Here is a 22,761-nt window from a genome sequence, read left to right on the forward strand (position 1 = left end):
ACCATTGTATGTGACAGTATCATGTCACATCGGGTGTGACCCAAGCCTCTACATATCTAACTCTTCCTGCTCTTCATGCTCCTCTCCCTTCTTCCCACTCCAAAGGAAATAACATGCAGGCTCAGCTGAGCTGGATAGTGTTTTCCCCTTTCTGATGTTTGTACCTAACTTTCCTGAATGTAAAGATGGATGAAATGTCAGACAAGCTGATATCTGTCAGAGGATATTGTGGCAAGAGGATATTGTGCATATTTCGAGTCGATATTGGCAGCATGGAGTGGATAGGACAGATTTTTTTATGCTTGAGCATAGTATAAGTAATGCTTCTATGCACTTCATTTACTTTACAAACATCTATAGCTCCCCAGCAGTGGATAATATTTTGCCCTCATAGCTTTATGACATCTGGGATGAAGTATGCAAGACTTACAAATGTGACTAGACAGTTACTTGTTTTCAGAGAACATCGAATCTTTAGACTCTCCAACACAGCGAATAATCCATCTGGAATGATTGTGGAGCACTCATTATATTCATATATCCTAATTTATGTCGGAACACCGCTGAGAACACGATGTCTACAATCTGTGGACAGAAAGCATCCATCATACTCTCGCCTTTGTTCTACCAAAGCAAAGTCAGTCCAGTGGAGTTTCCTCATTTGGAAGCTAAATAAAAAAAGCAAGCATACAAGAGAAATATGTGTAGAAGAAAAAAAATTCCATATAAAATGTACATAACACCAAAAAATAAATAAATAAATATAAAATTAAGTTTATACTTCAAGATTTAGTGCCATAATCCAAAATCAGTTTTAAGACATTTGCCAAATGTGTGAAAATTCATTTTTCCTCCTCATGGTTTTAACCCAAAATTTCCTGAGCAGTTCAGGCACGAAAACAAACAAATGTCATTGAGTTAAAGGAGAGCTCCTCCTTGCATCAACCTAAGGCATGGATGGAGGTGTGAGGGTTCCCTGTGAGGGACGGATTTCTCTCCATAGACCTTAATATAGTCCGCAAGTGTCCGGGGGTCCGGGGGCCGCAAAGAGACCGTACGGGTCTCTGCGGTGGCCACAAGTTGCCACCAGTTGCAGGTCCGGAATGTATCAGTTCCGGCTACAATAAAGTAGCCGGAACTAGATACATTGCAGTGCCAGAAAGGCACTGCAAGCATAAGGGATACCGGCGTGTAGTCCGGGCCCCCCAAGTGGCATAGGACCGGTGCTGCAGCATCCGGTCCTATTGCCAGTGTGATGAGAAACATCAGTTTCTCATTGCACAGCATGGCCGCATGTTCGGGTCAGGATCCGGTCCGGGTCCGCAGCCGCACCGGGACGGACGGCAAAAATAGAGCATGTTGGAAAAAAGCCCGATCATCCCGGAGCTGTGTTCCCGGATCGGATCCGGACGGTCGCAGGAGTGTGAATGGATACATTGATTAACAATGTATCCATTCACCATCCGCTGTGTACGGAGCGTTCCGGGTCCGGGGAAGCCGGACCTGGAACGCTAATGTAAACCGGGCCTTAAAATATGATAGGAGTGCGAGGACAAAGTGCATGCATGAGACTGAAACCTGTAAATTGCATACAGCAAAAATTGTTCCAACCTGTTCCAACACATTCAACATCATTGATGGGTAGAAGGGTTTTGGAGGGGTTGCAGCGTGAGAGGAATGTCTACATGTGGTTGTAAGATAAGGAGCTGTGGGCCCTGGTGCAAGTTTTACATGAGGCCCCCACCCAAGCACTGTATACATAACAATTGATACTGCGCACCAAAACCTGCCAAGGATTTCCACAGTGTCCGAGGTGCAAGTAGGGGATGGGAAACAGTTTGTTAATGATTACTACTGTACTATTTAAAGCATCTATAGAAGTGATTATTACCAATACAGGGCCAATAGAGAGCTAATATTGTGCTTGAGGGAGGACCTCTCGGGGAGCCTCTGACCCAAGGACCCGATGCAGTCGCTACCTCTGCAACCCCTATTGCTACGCCACTGGTAAGATGAATGCGTACTTACCGTATATGGTTTTGATTGCTGAGAGATTAGGCAACTGATCTATCTCCTTTGAGTGAAATGTTACTGAAGGCTTCTCCTTGCGGATCAGTTGCTACTTGGCCACTCTCTTGAAAAAACCCGCTCTTCTTAAATTTTGATGATCATGGCTGGGTAGAGTTGTTTTGTAAAAGCAATAAGCATAAAGGTTTAGGAGAAGGTGAAGGTAGGAGTACGCTCCAAGCAATACTCAAAAACAATATATACAGTACGTTTAAAATATCATAACTTTATTATACGATGTAGAAAATTAGCTTAGCCAAAATAAGATCAAAATGTAAAGCAATTCTGCAAACTGTTAAGCTTGACAGATAAAAGAAGAATACTGAAAAATATACTGAAAATAAGTCACCGGAATTATTTGATTATAAAATAAATGATGCTGCAATCAGCTATTACATTTACCAGCGCGTATACTTTTTTGCTTGGATAATTTGTATGCTGGAAAGTTTTGTTCCTTAAATATATATATATATAAATAATAACAGTGTTATCTGTTTTCTCATATTTGCTTTATGTAATAATGCATTCTGTTTAAAGATTAGAAACTGGTCAGTGTACATCTTACTGTCCCAAAAATATAAAATAATTAAAAACCGTTTAAAAGAAAAGAGGTAGTAGTTAGCTTACCTCTTCTGTGGTAGTATAGCACCCAGTATGACTAATAGATAGATCAAGTATTTATTGCACACAAATAAATAGATTCAGTCAACATGTTTTGTAGGCAATCCATGCTTCTTCAGGTCAATACACTCAATGTGTGCAATGTGGCTAGGGAGATCAGTCTCAAGCACCGCAATCATGCTAGGGAAATCTTAATCGGCTCAATCTTTCTTATTTCTGTTGCTTACAGTAGGCAGTAAAATCTGACAGATCTGTCAGGTGCTGGACTAGTTCATCTACTCATGGGGATTCTCAATATCTCCTTAATTATTTACAAAAGCACCTGCTAAAAAGATGTTGGCTAACCTCCCTAGTTGTTTGCACACTATTTTGGCAGTTAGACTTAGCAACTGCCATTCAGTAAATGCTTTAAAAAAAATAAGGGGCCTGTTTCCACTAGCCGCAAATTTGCATCAAAACGCATCAAACCTGAAGCCAATGCATGTCAATGGAGCTGTTTCCATTGTATGCAAATTTTCATTTACGATGCAAACCAGGGAAATTATGCATTCCCATTAGCAGAAACAGACATCTGCATCTGGACTTCCGAAAGACAACACGATCGCATCTGGCCAGTGGAAACGGGCCCTAAAGCCCCCAAAATACCCCATCAACAACCTTTCTGATACCCAATGAAGGATTTGAGAGACTCAGCTGATGGTTACAATATATCTACCTCATTCAATAAATTCATTAGTTCAGTAATTTAGCCCTATAAAATGTCCTGGTTGGTTCATTTATCTTTTGTCTGCTTTTTATAGTACTCTATAATGCTATTTTCTTGGTTAGATTCTAAAAAGAACCTTTGAGGAGACTTGCCGCTAGTCTTATTTCTTCTTTTTATTGCAGCAGTGAATTGCCTTATTTGTATGCAGCGCAGTGCAGGCACATCAGCCGATGGGGTATTAACGGTGTTAATCATGCCAAATTTACTCCAGCCTAGTGAGAACAATCAAGAAAAATGGCCGTGTCATCCACAAGCTACAGGATGCTTGCATGTTTTTTATACATAATAAAAAGAAGAATCACTGAGCATTCTAGCCGCTATCAAGGCCGCTTTAATTTATTACTGCCTGCTGTTTCCTGCAGCAGCATCAGCGTGCAGCCTTGAGCACCCAGCATTTCTATAGGGGTCCTTTCTGTTCAATTTGCAATACGTCAAAAGATTTCACTTTCCAAGGAAATAGAAACTTGCTAGGTGAAGAATGGGAGCACAAGTGTCAGCACAGCCGAGGAGCCTAAACATGAGAAAATGTACATTTCTTGTGGGCTTGTCCTTTGCGCCTTCCATTTCCTTTATTCTCACTTTAATCTCGATGCTTTGCAAATAATTCAGGGCCCGAGCTCAGTCTTTTCTCACTTAACTTGCAGGTACCGTCTCCCCAGCAGACTCCCAATTATGTCCCACAGCACATTTATATTGCGACGCGAGGAATTCTAGCATGCTGGGCTTTACTTGTTTGCAGCTCTGAGCGGCATCTGGAGCACGATGCTTTTTGATTTTCATTCTAGAGGTGCCCTTGCATACAAATATAACCAATTAAAACATGCTGACACAATTACTGTACATAGAGCCATACATTTTTATGTTTATGTGAATGTCACAGTCAGGGGTTTAACAATAGACCCTGCAAGGGATGCAGCCGCAGGCGGGCCCAGAAGCCACAGGGGGACCCATCCTGAGAGACTACAACTAAGGACAAGGAGAGAATAAGATTTCTGCTCTCTGCACCAGTCTTCTAATGACTGCATCTGCTCAGCCACTGATAAGAAATCATACAAAGTTTTGCAGACAAAGATTTGTAGACAGTCCCTCTTCAGTGTGCAGCAGGCTCTTGTGTACAATGCCCAGCACCCAACCTCTCTATCCCTCCCCAAGTGCTGTGCACTGTACTAATGCTGGAGAAGTCTGCAGAGCTAGTTCTGCTCCATCAGAGATAGACAGAGCGAGTGTAATAAGCTAAGGCTGGGAGCAGTTTGGCGGGAGGGGGGCCCATCCAAACTTTCGCAGGGGGGCCCAGTAATTTTTAGTTATGCCCCTGGTCACAGTAACAATTTTCTATAAAAAATATACATTTGTTTTATTGATCTTTATGTTTATTTTCTAAGTGCTTCATTTTTCTAAATGTAGAGTATGGACTCTGACAGTCTTCTGCATTTACAGCTAGGTAACAGTTCGCCGATGCGGCCAATAAGGACCGTCTCAGGCTGAGGATCTAGTGTGAGTGGAGGAGTCTCCCGATGTCACATAAAGAGAAAGCACATCAGATCTTTAGCGATAGCACCAGCCTAGACATTTGGCTTCTCATGCCACCATGCACTGCTCCAACATTCTGCCTCCTCCTTTCATAGCAACAGCACGCGGCCCTAACACAAGAACATTCCATTGAGAAAGCATATGCTTAACAGAAATAAAAATAATGAAGGATAGGTGCCATAGGCATTGTAGTAAAGCTAGTATTAATGGATGGTTTTGGCTATCTGACCTGTAACTATTACTTATTTGAATACTACCATTTTGATATGTAATAACATTTAATCCTTTATACTGTTATAACATACTGTTCTATTAACGTTTCTTGGTTGGATTCTACCTGACGCTCGTTTCCCCTCTTCCCCTTTCCCAGTTCTATATTGTAGTACCTGTTCAACAGCAGGAAAAAGCTGTTGCGCCAATACAGTTATGATTATAAGACATCCCATAATGTTTTTAATTTACATTTTTTTAAATACTTTTTTTTACATTATAAATACAAATGTGTATTAAAAAAGTGTACCCCCTAATACCTCTTTAACCTCTTGTTCCCCATGCAGACTTGGATAACCAAGGAACTGAGGAGCCCACTGCTGTGGGACTTCCCCCAAGCCATACCTACCCAAATGGCCCATACATAACATTGGAGGGCATTCTACAAAAGGGGGTAGTAAAGTTCCCTCACCCCAATGTAAATTACCCTTGAGCAACAGTATAAGCAAGGGTCTCAATGCCACCTTGTGCTAGAGAAGGTGGGGCCAAGTTGTCCCATGCATAATGTGGGAGTAGGCTCTGGAAGCTTATTTTTTTGCAATAAGGGTACTCCAGATGTCCACCTCCTCCACACTACCACCTCCTTTACAAGAAAACTGTCAATGATGATGGAACGGGGATTTCTCCCTACTTGTCATTGTGCATGTATTTTTTCTACTAACCTCTGAAATTATGTTACCAAGCAACCGCAAGTTTGGATTGTTATTTGGGTTATGTCAGTATTTCAGAGCACAGAAAGCTGTCTATGAGCTTTAGTGTTATAATTATTAACTACAGTCCATTTTATACTGTTGTTTTGTATTATGAGGATATCAATTAGCCTGACTTTACTAAGGTTTAGTTGCTTTGCCGTTCATTTTCTTAGCACAGGTGCAGCAGTGAACAGCAGCGAGAGCCTCCCCCCGTCCTCATCTGTCAACGATATCTCCTCCATGTCCACCGACCAGACACTGGCATCCGACACAGACAGCAGCTTGGAAGCTTCTGCGGGACCCCTTGGTTGTTGCAGGTGACTAGCCGCCTGCCTACGAAACCCCACCTTCTTCCGAAGATAATGCGATTGGGAATGGATCAGTCTTTCTGTATATTTGCAAGAAAGGAAAGAAAGGAAAATCTGAAATATTTCCCTTCTAGCCTGCTTCTCCTAAAGAGTTATGTCATGCAGCTAAGCTCAAATGTATATTTAACTTATAGTTGCTCTGCTTTGGTCCCCTGGTTATGCTTACTGCAAGAAACAAAATGGGTTATTTCACCAACAAATGAAAAATTCTCCTTGCATACATTGTAATGGCTGTGAAACCAGCAAGCTCTTATTACCTTTTCTCATTATGACATGACAATGATGTGCAGCCACCATTGAAGCGTGTGCGTGCCCGTGTGACCGTATGCGTGTACTGTACGTCATTTCATTAGAATACCTGTTGGAGAGCCTTCCATCTCTACAGCAGATGGATGTAGATAAATTCACACTTGTACATCAGATGTACTGTATACATGCAAGCATATATGTAATATTATAAAAAAAAAAAAGGAACACAACTGTACAGTAGATATTTCATAGAGCAGTATATATATATAGTAACAAAAGGCCTGTTTTGTGTTAGCTACAAAAACTGATTGCTGTAATATAACGCTTAGTATGTAAGATGTTCAATTCATACATTTGTCAGATTGTGATAAACAAACAGAACCTTTGTATCATATGTCAAGAATGCATCTTTAGCAGAAAAGAGCATGACAACAAGGAATCCTAGGCAGAACACTGCATATCATGCAAAAAAACACAACAAGCTTTCCAATCAGTCCTTCACACTCCTAATAGTGATTTATTTTTTTACATACACAATATTTTTTATTTAAGACCAGATGTGCTGAATCAAACCAGCGGTTGAGGTAACGTGATCTTGTACACAGTTGTATATTTTACGTTTAGGAGATATTTTCCTTATGAGCTTCACGAGTGAGAAGGGTAACGGATTTGCAGTAATCCATTGAAAACATGGTGGACAATGCCTCTCATCACCTTTGATTGCCGACTGTGCTTCTTCACTGATCATGTAATCTTACGTTTATTTTTCAGTTTTTTTGCAATATGGCATGAGATTTTTTATCACATTAACTTTTTTTTTACTCTGTTTTACTTTTATTGGCCATTGCTTCCTGCATCTCATTTCTCTGGGAGTGATGATTCTAGGTTATACACAGAATGCTACCTGCTATTGTCAGGGGCAAAAGTACAGCCATAGCAGGCACATGGCTGCCAAGACACAAGAAAGCTTGGTTGGGTTCCACCTCTTAGATATGTCACTCAGGTGTCTTCTTTAATTGCACCTCTCTTGCTCAACTAGACTGCTGCCTGGATCTTGTGGTGTCTGGAGGGGGATAGTATTGGCAGGACAACACAAACAGCTTCATGCAAAGTTGTGCAGATAAATGTTTTCAGTGATGGGCATGTAGGCTGCCACTGGGCACAGATGTGCTTTCGACATGAAGTGATAAGTGACATCATGATTAACATTCCAGGAGGAATAAACAATTGGAACCTCATGCATTGGTGCCAGCTTGGCTTCTGACCAATGAAAACATTTCTTGTCCACCTCTGCAGACTGTATGAAGTTTTATGCTGTATCATACTGCATTTTTTAATAGATTCTTTGCCTAAAACTCAAGTTTTCACCACTTATTCACTGACACAAAGTGATACCCTACAACAAGTGGTATGAGAGACCTTTTACTAAAGAGGCGTTTTGACCTAATCACAAAATGGTTGAGCCCTTTAAGCTTTTAGCTGAATTAAAAATATCATGAGTAAAGAGCCATGTTTTAAAAGATGCTTTTGGAAAGTCCTGAATAAGTAATCGTCACAGCAGAACTGTTTCTACTTGCATTAACAATATGCATCAGGGACAAACTATATCATTGTTGTGTTTTATGTTTTAATCCTCAGGAGAATGGTTATTTGAACTCATGCTTTCATGTTTCTCAATTCACTGTGTTAACTTAGATGATTGAATTGAATGGAGACTAGAGCTTAATCCCTCAAACCTCTCTCTATAAAAAAAAGAATACATTTTGTTTAGAAGATGTTGGCGAGTATAATCTTTTAAATTCAAACCAGCAAACAGGAGTTATAGAAGTTGGCTGACATGGTGCTTCAGGGTCATTTTTACAATCACTAAACCGACAGATCAAAGGGAAGATGTTTAGATCAGAAATGTGTTAAGTGTCTTGAATTTCTTGTCATGCAAAAGAGAGCATAAGATTTGGATGTTGGCAGAAGATTTCCTCTATTCTTCAGCTGTCATTTGGCAAGTCCTATTGGAAGGGAAGGGGATCCATGCATTAACTCCACGTAACTTCAGATACGTGAGGGGCGGGGAGCTGGGAAAAGACAATCTAATTCAGTGCTGTGGTGCTTCATGTGTAGTACAGTTCCTCTACTCTCATTGGCTCAAGTTCTGTTGCTTTATTTTGTCCTGTAGTCACTGTTTCGTTTTTATTGAACAACATGTATTAGTATTCTTTCTGTCAAGCATATTACACATGTTAATTGTTAGTTTTATGAACGCCTGCCATTTATGAATCCAGACAGCTGATGAGACGTCTCTGAGGAGATTTAATGTGGAACGATGTCTATCATCTGTTCAGGTGACTGACCTGTAAGTCTCTGTGCCAGCCCACATTTCAAGAAGAGTCTAATCACATGATTATTACCAGCCATTCAGAAGCTTACAAATCGGTCATCTGATCAAACTTATTTCACACTGTTCCAGAGTTGATGTAACAGAAATATCTGTAATGGTCCAGTGTTGTTTTTCAGAAGGGCATTGCATGTAAATGTCCTGGTAAACAGCCAATGTTAACTACCAAATTATGCTTCCGCATAGGAGACACCAGAACGAAATGACTGCCTAAAAAATTATTATTTCCCTTAGTAGAATTAACAAACCCTTTTCAAGTCTCAGTTCATCTGACCTTAGTCTGAAAACGTGGAGTAATGTACATTACTGCACAGACTATCTAAACAGTAGTCATCAATCCTTTTATGATCACCCTCCAAGGGTAGGTAATTAAAAGGAACGACAATCCATTTGCTGCTATCCAGGTCAAGAGGCAATTCCAAGTCCTGGTCACATGGATTAATAGCTGTGTGTTCTCTGATAAAATTTGAAGGGGAAAAGGGCAGGGGGGGACCCAAAACATTTTACATTAATGCTATGAGGTAGTATAAAAAATTACATAATTAACAAGTGGGCACAAACATAGTCTGGATTTCAGAGACATATTTCTGTATCTGAAACTGGTTGAGTCATTAAGCATTGTCTGTGTACTCAGAAGTTCTAGCGACCTTTCATTTGTCAACAACATATAATGAAAAAAGGTGGGAATTACAGTAAAACTATTGTAGAACTATTTTGTAGGCTTAATATTTTGGGTATGCAACCCTGTTAAAAACTATATGGTTGTTATGGTGACGTCCAAACACACGAATCATCCATAATATATACTGTATATTCTGGCGTATAAGACTACTTTTTCACCCTTGAAAATCTTCTGAAAAGTCAGGGGTTGTCTTATACACCAGATGTCATTGATGCCAGGTGATACGCCCTATCCTGTTACCGACTCTCAGATCTCGCTGCTGAGGACTGTGGTGAAGCGGCGCAGGCGCACATGTGCGAGATCTGAGAGGCAGAGAAGGAGGTAAATAGGCTACAAGGGTGGGCCAGAAGGGTTCCTCTTAGAAACAGGTCGACAAGGAGAGATGATCAATCCACTTAAGGAGAGGGAGAGTTGACCAATCCAGCCAGTCAATCACCTGTATACTGTTATATACTGGGTACCACATACAGTACAGCACCAGTATCTCTTCATACATAGCACCAGTGTATGAGGTTGTTATCTTTTTATTTAGTGTACGTTGGAAGAGGGGTAGTCTTATACGGCGAGTATATCCCAAACTCTATATTTTAACTGGAAAAGTAGGGGTCGTCTTATACGTCCAGTTGTTTTATACGCCGGAATATATGGTATATATTGTGCTTATTTCTACAGACAGAGGTGGTTCTCTTCAGCACACCAATTTATTCCTGATTCTGACTATAAAAACTAGAAGGAAAATAGGGCGGTAGATTTTAATAAAGAGTATTTCTGCTGATTGGTTGATTAGAATGTCAGCTATCCAATCATATTAACAATAGTAGACCTTCACCTAGCCTATGTATTTAGCACCTTTTCTTGGGTGCTTCTGTGCATGGACAGTCATACAGATGACACATTATTGCGATATATACACAGTCAACCCACACAATGTTGGGTGTCATAAAACACAGCTTGTTGAAGTAATGATATCTAGTCATGACAGATTATAACTAGGTTTCTAAAAGGGACTAACCTTCAGGCACTTGCTATGTTCATCATTGATTAATGTCAATAGGTAACTTCTACATACTTTTTTAATTTAATGTTGGGCAGTGCATGAAAGGATTAGAACCTACTTTTACTGATGTCCCTGAGTCAATGGGGGAAATGCCCTTTCCTGTGGTGGTGAAATCCAGAATTGCCATAACTTACAGTTTTCCCTCTCTGAAGTGCATTATCCATAATGTTCTATTAGGAATCCACTAGAGGCTGCAGACTGTAAACATTTTTTTTCTTATTATAATATTGATTAAACATCAAGAAGGAGAAATAACCATAACTTTGGATACTGAATTTTAAAATATTCAGCTCTAAAGTAAACCTTAACTTAGTGGAACCTAGAAGAAGCCTTTGCTTAATCCCTTCTGGAAATAGTATTTACACATAGCAGTGATGTTGGTCTTCTACCTGTAATGCTTCATAAACCACTGACACAGAGCATCGACGGCCACTAAGTGCTCCGATTTCACTAGCTGCACGCTTGTTCCAGGTCTGAGACTAAAGGTGGCCACTAATGATCTAATTTCTAGCGAAAAATCGTTTGAGCGATCAGAAATTCTGATCGGATTGGTTGTAAATAATCTCCATTGATGGGCATAACCGATTACAAACAATTATTATTATTGTTGATTTATATAGCACCAGCATCCTCCGTGGCGCTGTACAATAGCATACAGGGTATAACAACACAGAGTATACAATACAACAGTTGATATAAGACAAGAGGGTATAACCGCTAATACAGTGACCAAATTAACAACATATTTTTACTCAGTCGCCCGATTGGATTTTCCTCTAACCAAAATTTGGATTTTCTTGTAGGTTGTGATAGATCGAAAGCAAAGATTGGTTTGTTGATGGTGTAGTGAACGGTTTTACTTACGATCAGAATTATCTGATCACTCTAATGATTTTTCGCTAGAAATTAGATCGTTAGTGGCCACCTGTACAAAGTACTCCAGCCAATAGATCAGCAGAGAACTAGCGCTTATTGAAATGAAATAAAGAGCAGCCTCCAAGTTACACTAATTTAGGCAATTTTAGTGCATATATATAAATCTGTCTACCTTGCACCGTTGGTTTAAGTTTAAAAGTCCATAAACCATAACAACCAATTAACAAATAGCTGTCACTGTTCCCACTATTCTGTGCTACAGGTTACCACTGATCCTAGCTCATTGCGTTTTATAGTTTTTTATAATCACCATTGGAAGATAGCAGTTTGTCAAATGCAGGGAGGTTGAACTCCAGCCCTTGAGGGCCGATGTCCTCACACACTTTGGCAAAGCTCAAATTAACTGATGGGACTGAATCAGGAAAGGTGTTGCTAATCAAGTAGAACATAGTTCTCCCTTTCTCGTTCCATCGTAACACTGGCATGGATATGCCCCTCCAGGGCTGGAGTTTGACACCTGAAGTTTATTGAATAGCTAAACATTTAATCTTGCTGGTTCATGACTGTGCCAAGTGAAACTTTTTAAAAAATGCATAAGCATCTGTATTACTAGCCTAAACTACTGTTGGGGTCAATGTTCATCCTGGTCTCTCGCCATTAACTTAATATTCATTGGGTATGACACCTAATATTTAACGTAATAAGGCGCAAAGGCTGGTCGTTTGGATCAGGCAAAAAAAGTGCCATTTATGATATGCCTTAAAGGTTGAGTTACATCAGTGATGATATAGAAACACAGCTAAGAATGTAACACTATTTGTATTTTGTTTATATAACTGATCAGTGTATTTGGGAATTGGTAACCAAAGAATAAGGCCTTATAATTGTAACTGTGCCTTTAAGGCAACATAGACATCCATGCACTGTTTTTCTTTAAGTAGTAATTTTTTATAATACATAGTTTATCACAGTAGTTTTGCTCCGGTGAGGTACATGTTCAGCAAGCATGCCTTTTTTAATTAGCATTGTAGGGTTCTTTTGTATGCCGCATTGTGCTATAATTTATTCCTTTTGTATTTAAATGTAAAATAATATTTAAAGTTGGCTTGGCTGTGTTAGCAGTAAACAATATATTTCGTTTTTTTCTAGGTATAATATTCTAAAACTCAAAGTTGTCACATGACTTAAAGGGAAACTAAAGTGAGAGGGATATGGAGGCTGACATATTGATTTCTTTTTAAACTTTTCAGATTTCCTGGCTGCTCCGCTGATGCTCTGCCTCTAATCATTTTAGCCATGGACCCTGAACACGCATGCAGATCAGATGTTTTTAACTAGATTAGCTGCATGTTTCTTTCAGGTGTGTGATTCAGACACTACTGCATCCAAAGAGATAAGCATTGCTGCCAGGCAACTGGTATTATTTAAAAGGAAATAAGTATGGAAGCCACCATATCCTTCTCACTTCAGTTTCTCTTTAAAGGAAGACACCACAATGTGTTAAATAAAAGTCTCATATATACTCGAATACATGTCGACCTAGTGTATAAGTCGACTCCAATAATCAACCCTCTTAAGCTGGATTTTTTTATTGACTCAAGTATAAGTCTACCCAGCAAAGTTAATGGCTGCAATTGGGGCTCAGGAGGGGTTAATGACTGCAATGCATACAGTATTGCAGCCATTAACTCCTCCTGTCACTTAATTGCAGCCAATACCTCCTCCAGGCCCCCAAGTGCTGCAATTATTCACTCCCTTTTATGCAGCCCAGTATTCCCCCCCTGCCCATTTACTTGTTAATAGTTGTTGCCAGGACTTTTAGACCTGTGCTTTTTCTTGTCATTTCCTTTCCTCAAAGTATCATTTACTACAGGGTAAATTGCTGCAAATTGGAATGTCACTATTAGAATACACATTACTCAGTGTGCACAGTGTTGCCTCATCCCCTATACTTTTATTAAGTGAATCAGACCTACATTTCTAGACTTATACTCGAGTATTTACAGTAATCTTAAGTTGTTTTACACCCATTGAGGTGTTACTAATGATATCCAGAATTGTCCATGCAAGAAGAAGCCTTGAATTAAATTTTAAGGACAATACTATTATTTCTGAAGTTGTTAACTGAGCAACTTGTTTCTCTACCTAACTTTCAGACTCATTCAAATAGCATGAGGTGAGCAGGTGGTTACAGAGGCAGTCTGAAGGTTCTTAAAACGTACATAACTGATAAATCTTGATGGACAACAGACAACAGTTTTTTAATGTTTTCCTATTTAATGCCCAATCCCATGACATTTCCAGAAATTTTTCTACATGTGATCTGTGAAGCAGGATATTTGCTTTGTGTTAGGGTAGTGCTGAAGTATGGGATAGTTTATGTTACAGAGGGTTAAGCATATAGGAGGGGGAAGTGTTACATACTGTATATCCCTGTAAAGATCAGAATTAGGCATATAGCAGTGATGGCTAACCTTGGCACTCCAGCTGTGGTGGGACTACAGGTACCATGAGGCATTTCAATACTCTGACTGCTCTAAGCATAACTCGGGGAGGCACATGAATGATGGTATTTGTATTTTTGTCACAGCTGGAGTGCCAAGGTTACCCATCACTGGCATATAGGATGGTACATATTAGTAAATCCAGATGAAGTTTAGAAGTATGCCCAGCAAGAAGGAGCACAAAAACGTATGTGGAATGTCAGAAAGTTGCTGCTCCAAAATAACTTCACCATATATGTGAGATCACCACAAGTGTAGCAGTAAAATACAGGGGAACTCGTACACTGAGTAATGTAATCTGCTTCAGGCTCACTGATTTCTGATCAGACCAGCCTAAAGTTTTTACAGTGTCTTGTAATCAACAGATACAGATTTACTGCATTCAAGCAGCAAGTGGTGTGAAAACACGATTGGGTGGGCAATTCAAAATCCAAAATGGGGTAGAGAGAGAGAAAGAGAGAGAGAGAGATATTGCTGTGGGTATGTAGTTCTATAATACATCAGCAAACATCTAATTGAAATCAGCATATGCTGCATGGAATACTGATTGGTACTCCCCAGCTGTTAATCTGACTGGAAAGCATTGATTTTGGTTCATTGTTGGTTGGTGTAAATGTATTTCTGATTGTTTTTTATAGTTTACTGCGTTCTGCACATCACTAATTCTATACACTGTCTTAATGGGGGAAAAAATATAAAGTGTGTCATACATTTCATGATCTCTGAAGGATTTCAAAATCCAATAGTTCTTTTCATTTACTAAAAGTAATACGAGGGAATGAAAGGAAAAAAGATAATTTGCTATAGTTAACCGATAACCATAAGTTTGGTGTAACTCTTACAGTTCTCCATACTAGACAGGAGCGGTTCCTATCTATCCTTTCTATCTGACACTTAATTTAGGCTGTGTTCCCACTTCTGCTAGACCATGTGTGGCCAGCGGGAGCCGATGATCTGCCGTGGTAGATGCGCTCCCCCATATTCTATAAGGGGATTATTGCAGACTGCACAGAAGTGTGGTCCACTTACTGCTCAGTGTGACAAGCGTCAAGGCTCCTATTTATAAAATAGGTGCCGTTCACTGCAGAGCTGAGAATGGACAAAAAATGTCCATTCCCACGCTCAAGTGGGAACAGAGCCCTAGACATTGCCATCTCAGTGCCAGTAATCTCAGTGCAAATGATCATCAGCCCATCAGACTAACAGCAATTATGCCCCCTAAAAGAGGCTAAACATTAACCTTGGCCAAACATGTCAGTCTGTTCCCTCTGGCAAACACCAGTTTGTACCAGCGCACAGATGGAAGCACTGAGAGGACTGTGTGCTGATATTGCAGCATCAGTATGACTAATTGTATGTTCTGCTGTTCTCAGACAAACCTTCAGAAAAACAACACAGTGTTCATCTGTGATAACAGAGCATTTTGGGACTTTTGGCCAGTAAATGTCATTGTATATCATCTCAGCATTCGCTACGTCTTCTAACAGGTCACCTGCTTTTCCTCATATCACATAATAAAAGCTGTTGTTCTATAGAAAGTCTGCATGGCCACATATTACTTCCAGAAAAACAGTCAATATATTCAGTTTTCAATATGTAAAAAAAAACAACAGAAAAAAACGGTCTCCTATTTAGATTCATATCATATTAAAGGGAGTTTGTTAATAATAAATACACAAACAAAAATATTACAAAACAAAACACCTGTGTAAGTAAGCTTTTCTAGAAGTAGGCATTCCAGACCCAGACCTGTGTGCTGCATCCTATAGTCAGAGCAGAGGTCACATGCAAAAACAGATCCACCAGTCATCTCTAGTCATTTTTCTCCCAAGTAATGTTGGTCATATCTATAAAGCTGGACACTTGTAATTCACCAAAACACTTCAGGGTAAGTCTCAGTCATTCAATCCCAGCTGGTCTTGCTGGTCTCCAGCCCTGTGGAGTCCCAACTTGCCATTCCCCTAATTCTCTTTTCCTCACACTGTGCAGCATCCGCTGGTCCCTTCATGGGTGGCAGCTAATGGCGATGCTGCATCTAATCTCTATTAGCAGATTCCTCCCAGTGTCAGCGCTCCAGCACGTTACACGGGGATGGCTGCCTTCATCAGTGCCTCCTCTCTTCATATACCTTTAAATAGCCATAGTTTTAGTACTGACAGTGCATTTTTTTTTACTTGAAGAAGATTTGCATTCTCATAGCTTACTTTACTTACTCTGCATTCATAAGTGGATGTTAGAGCTGGTTAGTGAGAGTCTAATAATTCTGCCTTGTATACAAATTGTATGCAGCTTGGAACTGGCCAATCAAATGAACTTTCTATTGATATTGCAGTTTGCATGCAAGCTGGAATTATTAGCATATCACTGACTATGTCTAGTGAGCGTGTTACATGCATGTGTTTATAGTACTCAGCTACCATCTATAGTCCTTTTCCAGCTCATTTTACAAAATCACAGGTGCAATGATTATTGTGCTTCTTTATATACTTATGATCGTTTGTACATGAACTGTGCACACACAGTGACAAGGGCATAACAATAGTCCCTGCAACCCCTGCGATTGCTGAGGGGCCCCCTGCTCCTCCCTCTGCCCACTCACATGCAGGGAGCAGTGTAATATTTACCTGCTCCAGTGCTGCGGGTCTCCTCCATGCTTCACAGTTGCACACACTCTGCTGCCATTAGCCTGCCCCTGATCACACCTCCGGTGTGAATCACGTGACTGGGAGCCAGGGGATGGCAGCATAGAGCAAGTGGCTCCAGAGAAACACAGAGGAGAAATGCAGCTATTCTGTGTTCTTGTGCTTGTTTAGCCAGATCAAAGAGTCTAGATAGTTCTTATACAGCAGGAGCTCTGTCAAGGCAGTTCTCCCAACACTGATACTTAACCCTTTCAGTACTCCCTGCATAGTGAAAACACCTTCTAAACTACAGGGTTTTTTTTAGGATTTCCATAAATTGTAATGAAGGAACATTTTTGTCCATAAGCATTGGCATGCTGTGGCTAATTTTATTTCCAGTTTCACAATGACAATCTAAATCTTTACGCACTACTTCAGTGCACATCAGAATAATTCTACACTGCTCCAGTGAGAATGAGCTGGTTACTGTAATGGTGTAAGTGATTAAAAAAATGCTGTGTATAAGAATACCACAAGTGGACATATGTTCCAACCCTTCAGTGGACAACTAGGGTGTGCTGGATGATTAAGCACTTGACTTTGCAGTAAAAAGAAAAAAAAGTTTGCCAGACAGGCATATTCTGTCTGTGTAAGGACTGTCCTGCCCCGCTAGCTTACCAGGTTAGCAAAAAAGTGATTTGTTATGGTCTGTGAGCAAATCACAAGTGTGAATGATCACCATTTCTGTGTATTTTCTGCCATTAATCCACACACATCTGTAAGGGCGTCAGAGGCATTGTTAAGCAGTGGACAGCATGAACACTAGGGCACATTCTATACTCTGCATAGAGTTCTCTGCATATTCTGGATAGGCATGCACAGTTGTGCTTAGAAACAATGCCCAAGGTAGGCTAAGGCTAGAAACTGCTCAGAATTTAGCTTGCACAAAAGCTGTACATTTCATTTCCACGTTTTTTTCTGTAAGCTCAGTTCAAAGTAATAGGTGCAACCTGCATATGAGTTATAGTAAGATTTGTTATTGGTATAGCAGAAGTATTTTTGTATGGCAAGTGATCAGTGTGTGTAGGAAATGTAAATACAACTCAACATACAGAATGCACAATGCACTCAGATACTGTCAGATATGCTTCGGAGTGTATTTCCTTCAGGTGCTATAATACATAGTATGGACTTAAGAAAACATCCAGGTGGATGTCACATTTTTCATGAGTCACTTTTAGTTAGGATGAAGTCAGAATGGAAAGGCACAATGTTTCAGGGGTATGCCCTTAAATCACCGCTATTGAGGTACTGTAATTTTTTTATTTATTAGTGTTGTCAGAATCCCATTTATTATACTGTGTAGAATACCCCGATATTGAAATGCCTTAATCAGCTCTCTCATATAATAAGTGATAAAGGTTATTAGGAAATGGGTCAGAGAGCCTTTGTTCACTGCAAAACTAGTGGCGTAGCTAAGGAGCTCTGGGCCCCAGTGCAGGTTTTACATTGAGCTCTTCAAGCGAGCTATACATGACAATTAATATGGACCAGGACAGCCACAGTATGAGACAGGTGTAAGCAGGGGAGCAATTTGTTAATGATTACCACTATTCAAAGCACATATACCAGGTGATCATTACCAGGATTGCACCAATAAAGAGAATGAGTGGTTGGAGGAGGGCTCCTCTAGTTCAGGGCTCTAGGATAGTCACAACCTCTGCATCCCATACTGCGTGATGATCCAGTGCCAAAAGTCAAACTTTGCTATGGCCATTAAGGGAATATTTCATTGTATAAAAGAAATGTACCTACCTGAAGGAAGCTAATGCTAATTGGCCAACAAGTGATGCTGAAAAGTGACCTCATTCCTCTCCCATTAGTTTCTCTGAAACAAAAACCGTCTGCCTGCATCAGATAAGGGTGTGGCATGATAACACATTCACTTGCTAGGGAAAGTGCATTCTTTGGAAAGTTGATGTGGCCGAAGCATAATGCTAGGTACACGCTATTACATTTTCTGGCAGATTTACTGTCAGATCCATTATTTCCAACATGTCCGATCTGATTTCCGATTACTTTCTGATCAATTTCCGTTCACTTCCATTGGAAAACGATAAGAAATCAATCGGAAATAAGATTGGACATGGTGGAAATGATTGTTCTGACAGTAAATCTGCCAGAAAATCTCATAGTGTGTACCTAGCATAAGGCACTGCAGGCAGGAACAACATTAGAGCGGACCTCTGCAGTGAGCAGTACAAAGCTTCAGGCCAAGGTCGTAAGAATATTAAATCAGATCTCTGCTGGGAACTGATCTGACATCAGCTGATGTGGAAAGGTGGTAAATCAGGTAGATGGTTTACAACATCCATTAATGTCAGATGTCTCTAGACAACCTAGCTCTCTAGTAAACCAAACCAGAGTTGACATAGAAAGGCATGCATTGAGAAGCAATATCGGAGGTGTAGTTTGCATATTTTCCCTAAAGAATATGAGATGACTCCAGCATGTCTCATTTATGTCTGCAATAATACATCTATAGCTTGATGTATTACATTTACAACTGGATATATCCAGGTCACATTTATAGAAGCCAGAATGATGACTCACTCATCAGCATAGTGCCAAGCTGGTGTCATCACTGGCAGGCCATAAACAGCATGCTGCAACAATTTACCACTGCATCCTACTTATTTGTGTCACCCATTACCGCTGTATAGAGGCCACCATGAGGTTCTCTCTGTACTTTGGGTCACTTAAACTAGAGCGCAGCTTCAGCTGCTGCATGGTAACCTCTGGTACACGATGCAGGTTCTAAGCAGTGCCTACTGTATTAAACCATATCTTGTGGAGGAACAGAGTTGTCCGAGGGAGGTTCAAACTTCTGAGACTTGATGTAATAATATTTGTGATAATATTAGCAAATGGTCTTTATTTTGTACTGTTTGTGGATCATTTTGTTCAGTGTGAGGATGAGACTTGTGCCGTTTTCTCTCAAAAAACTGCTTTGTTTCCGACACAGTCCTCATTACTTTTCTTTCTTGCCAGTTTCCAACAATAATGATACTTTCTACAAGGAATCGTCATTTCATTTCAGATATAGGTACAAGGTACAGCACACATAGCAAATGACCTTGATTTTTTGTAATAAAAATTTAACAAAATAACTCAAAAAGGCACGCGATATTTTAAGGTTACTGTATATGAATAAAACTATATGTATGTGATTGAAAATAAAAGAAAAATGTTTGAATTGAAAGACAGTTTTGTATTGTGTTTTTTTTTCATCCTATGAGGCTTTAGAATGCTAATCGAAATGAGAGTTGTCACAGATGATTGTAGACATTTGGGTGTATTATGGTTGCGGTCATTGCACTGTCTGTACAGGCACATTATTCTGAACCAGGTGCGGTGATACTACACTCTACACAAAGCTAGTGTTTAAAGTACCCCTGAACTGGAGACAAAAAAATACTGAACCCCATGGTTGGCTAGGTTACCTTTTAGAAATGTTCTGGTACTGCTTGTTGTCCTCAGGGTCACCCTTTTCCTGGTCCCTAGTTATCTTTATATTCTATGGAAACCTCAAATATGAAAACCAGGAGCCCCGCCTAGAGACAGCATGTGAATCGGAACTGCGCAGATGCAGGTTCCAAACCACGCGAGCACAGAGAGAGCAAGCACTTATTCACAAGCGCTTTCTTTCACTGCACAGGCACAGCTGGAAACGCATGCCTGCTGGGAGCTGCAAGAAATACATGGGCCAGGGACAGGGAGATCCAAGAGCAGTGCCAAGACACTTCTAAAAAGCTAATCTGGCTCACCATGGGCTTCAATTAATAGATGTTACCCCGGGTTAAGGGGTTAGTGGTGGATGCTAACTCATTCTCTGGACTGTTGTATATCTTGGGCATTCCAGCAGTGAGCATGACCCACTAAGGTCCTGGCTCAGTGTTTCACTACTCCCATTATATTAGGGGAAACCTGGTATGGTACTTCAATAAAGACATCTGTCAGAGTAAGTACACATTACATTGTGAGACACTGGCACCTTAACACTACCGGGACTACCTAGCAACCCACCCAGAATTCTGCCTTCAGCCAGGACTTACTTTCAGTGTACCTGTTTATACCAACTCAGGGGCATGTGGAGCAGTGAACATAAGTGTTTCTGTTTAAGGTGGAATGTGTCGCCCCATTCCTGGAACAGGCCACATGGAACTACATACTGTGAAAAGCATGAACTAGCGTGGATGAGTCCTTCATTGGTAATGTGATTGTGTTGTAGCAAACGTTAAAGACACACAACAATTTCTGGTTTACTTCTGGTCATATATTCATGTTCTCTACATTCCAGGATTAAAAAGAAACCATCAAATTGAAAACATCATCTATTAGGCTGCATATGGACCTAGGGGGTTGGTTCTCAAAAGCAGCTCTCTACTGAGTTTCAGCGAGTTCTCCAACAATGCAAGTGAGGTGTGATATTAGTCTCATCCCCTCTGTTCACAGCACTGCTGCTTGCTCTTGGCATTGGACCTTTTGTATGGTGCAGTACATGATTGGAAATAAAGCCAATAATGGGGACTTGCTGGAACTCATTCACTTGAACCCCATTCCTGAGAGCAAATGGCTGTGTCACACAAGGGGCTTAGAGCTCAAATCCAGAAAAGAATGTATTCAGTTTTTGACAGATTGGTAATTAATTAGAACCTCTTTGGGGTTTTCGTCAATGTCATTGTCATTATCTGAGAACATTTCCATTACTTTTATCACTGTCATTATCAATTCTGTATCTTGTATTCTGCATTTTGTATAGTTTTTTTTTTGTATTTTGTCACCAATTATATATTTTGTATTTTGGTGTACACCATTGTCTGTATTATTATGTACCCCATGTTCATTTCTTACTTTGTACAGCGCCACAGAATATGTTGGCTCTTTATAAATCAGTAATAATAATTACTTTGTGTCCAATACCAAACGCAATAGCAAGATTTGTGTAGAGTGGGAAACTCTGACAAGTTTTTCTTCCTGCGCCCATTTTTCATCATTAATGGTAGTGCAACCACAGCTGCAAGCAGCATCCACAACAAGAGTCACCTTTTTAGTAATTTTTTAGGAATTTAGGACAGCCTGAGTTTGTTGAATACATAAAACTTCTTATTGTCATTATCTGCATGTTACTGAAATCCCACAACAGCTAATTTACTAACCTTTCAGCAGTCATTACTGCATGGCTATGACAGGTGAGGGTTGTAATCTTGTATCACCTGGCAACAGATTATTTTCTTATCAGTGCTGCCCAGGTTTGCTGAATCACTTGTGACATCTGGAGATGCCCAGAGATTCAATCAGGAGATGCTTGGAGATACCTAAATAAATCAGGCTCACTGCATATTTCATCCACATTAAGGTGGCCACACACCACACAATTTTTAAAATATCTTTAATTTTCTGGCTAATTGTAACATTTCAAAAATCTGATCAATGTACCACACACATATGTTCAATTGTTCCACAATTATGAAAACAATGATTTAAAACATAGAAAAAAATGCTTAGGTCTGTAATTCAAGCAAATAACAATCTAACCTACACTATTCAATTTTCATAAAAATTGAGCAGAAAAATATAACACTCACAATCTTCTTTTATCCAATAAAAATGGGAAATTTAATCAGATTTCTTGAACAAATGAATTTTTTTTTAGATTTTTCGGTACAACCAATCGTTTTTATCAAATGTGATCATTTTATTGTATGGTGTGTGGTCGCCTTTAGAGATATTCAAGAACCTGAGTTTCCTCTGCGCTGTACAGAATTCCTCTGTAGACTTGCATATCTATCACCTGACCAAACTGACCGCATGCTTCTCCATGAGTTCTAGACATGACCATCAATACTCAGCAGTAACTTCCTTCCCTGTGTACAGGCAGCCATTTCTTCCATAGCAGCCGATATTCCCGCCAAGTACTATCAAGTTGTCATTGGAGCTGAACACTAAAATGTGTCCAGGAACTCTTCATGGGAACTGGTCTGCACAAAATACATAGGAATACAA

General features: G+C 40.0%; 2 protein-coding genes and 1 long non-coding RNA gene across 9 annotated transcripts in view; 1 reads left to right on the forward strand and 2 right to left on the reverse strand.

Moving 5' to 3' along the window:
• Nucleotides 1-19,920, forward strand: part of MAPK10 (mitogen-activated protein kinase 10) — a 385,550-nt gene extending 365,630 nt beyond the window's left edge. For 6 of the 7 annotated variants that reach the window (XM_068233492.1, XM_068233489.1, XM_068233488.1 and 3 more), the window contains one exon: nucleotides 6,125-19,920. In XM_068233492.1, coding sequence (XP_068089593.1) covers nucleotides 6,125-6,267 — 143 coding nt within the window. In that variant the 3' untranslated portion in view covers nucleotides 6,268-19,920. Of the gene's footprint in view, nucleotides 1-6,119 lie in introns of all 7 variants that reach the window. The other variant, XM_068233494.1, reaches the window with a different exon arrangement.
• On the reverse strand, nucleotides 483-3,065 carry LOC137505107 (uncharacterized). The gene is made up of 3 exons (XR_011019733.1): nucleotides 2,695-3,065; nucleotides 2,029-2,174; nucleotides 483-668 (listed from the first exon to the last, which is right to left on the reverse strand). It is a non-coding gene; the product is annotated as an uncharacterized lncRNA (long non-coding RNA).
• A 2,545-nt stretch (nucleotides 19,921-22,465) lies between the features above and the next one.
• The window catches only part of ARHGAP24 (Rho GTPase activating protein 24), a 682,757-nt gene continuing 682,461 nt past the window's right edge, over nucleotides 22,466-22,761 (reverse strand). The window contains exon 11 of the mRNA XM_068233497.1: nucleotides 22,466-22,736. The gene's annotated coding sequence lies outside the window, so the exon portion shown is untranslated. The remainder of the gene's footprint in view (nucleotides 22,737-22,761) is intronic.

Source organism: Hyperolius riggenbachi, chromosome 1, assembly GCF_040937935.1.
Source record: "Hyperolius riggenbachi isolate aHypRig1 chromosome 1, aHypRig1.pri, whole genome shotgun sequence".
Taxonomy (NCBI): domain Eukaryota; kingdom Metazoa; phylum Chordata; class Amphibia; order Anura; family Hyperoliidae; genus Hyperolius; species Hyperolius riggenbachi.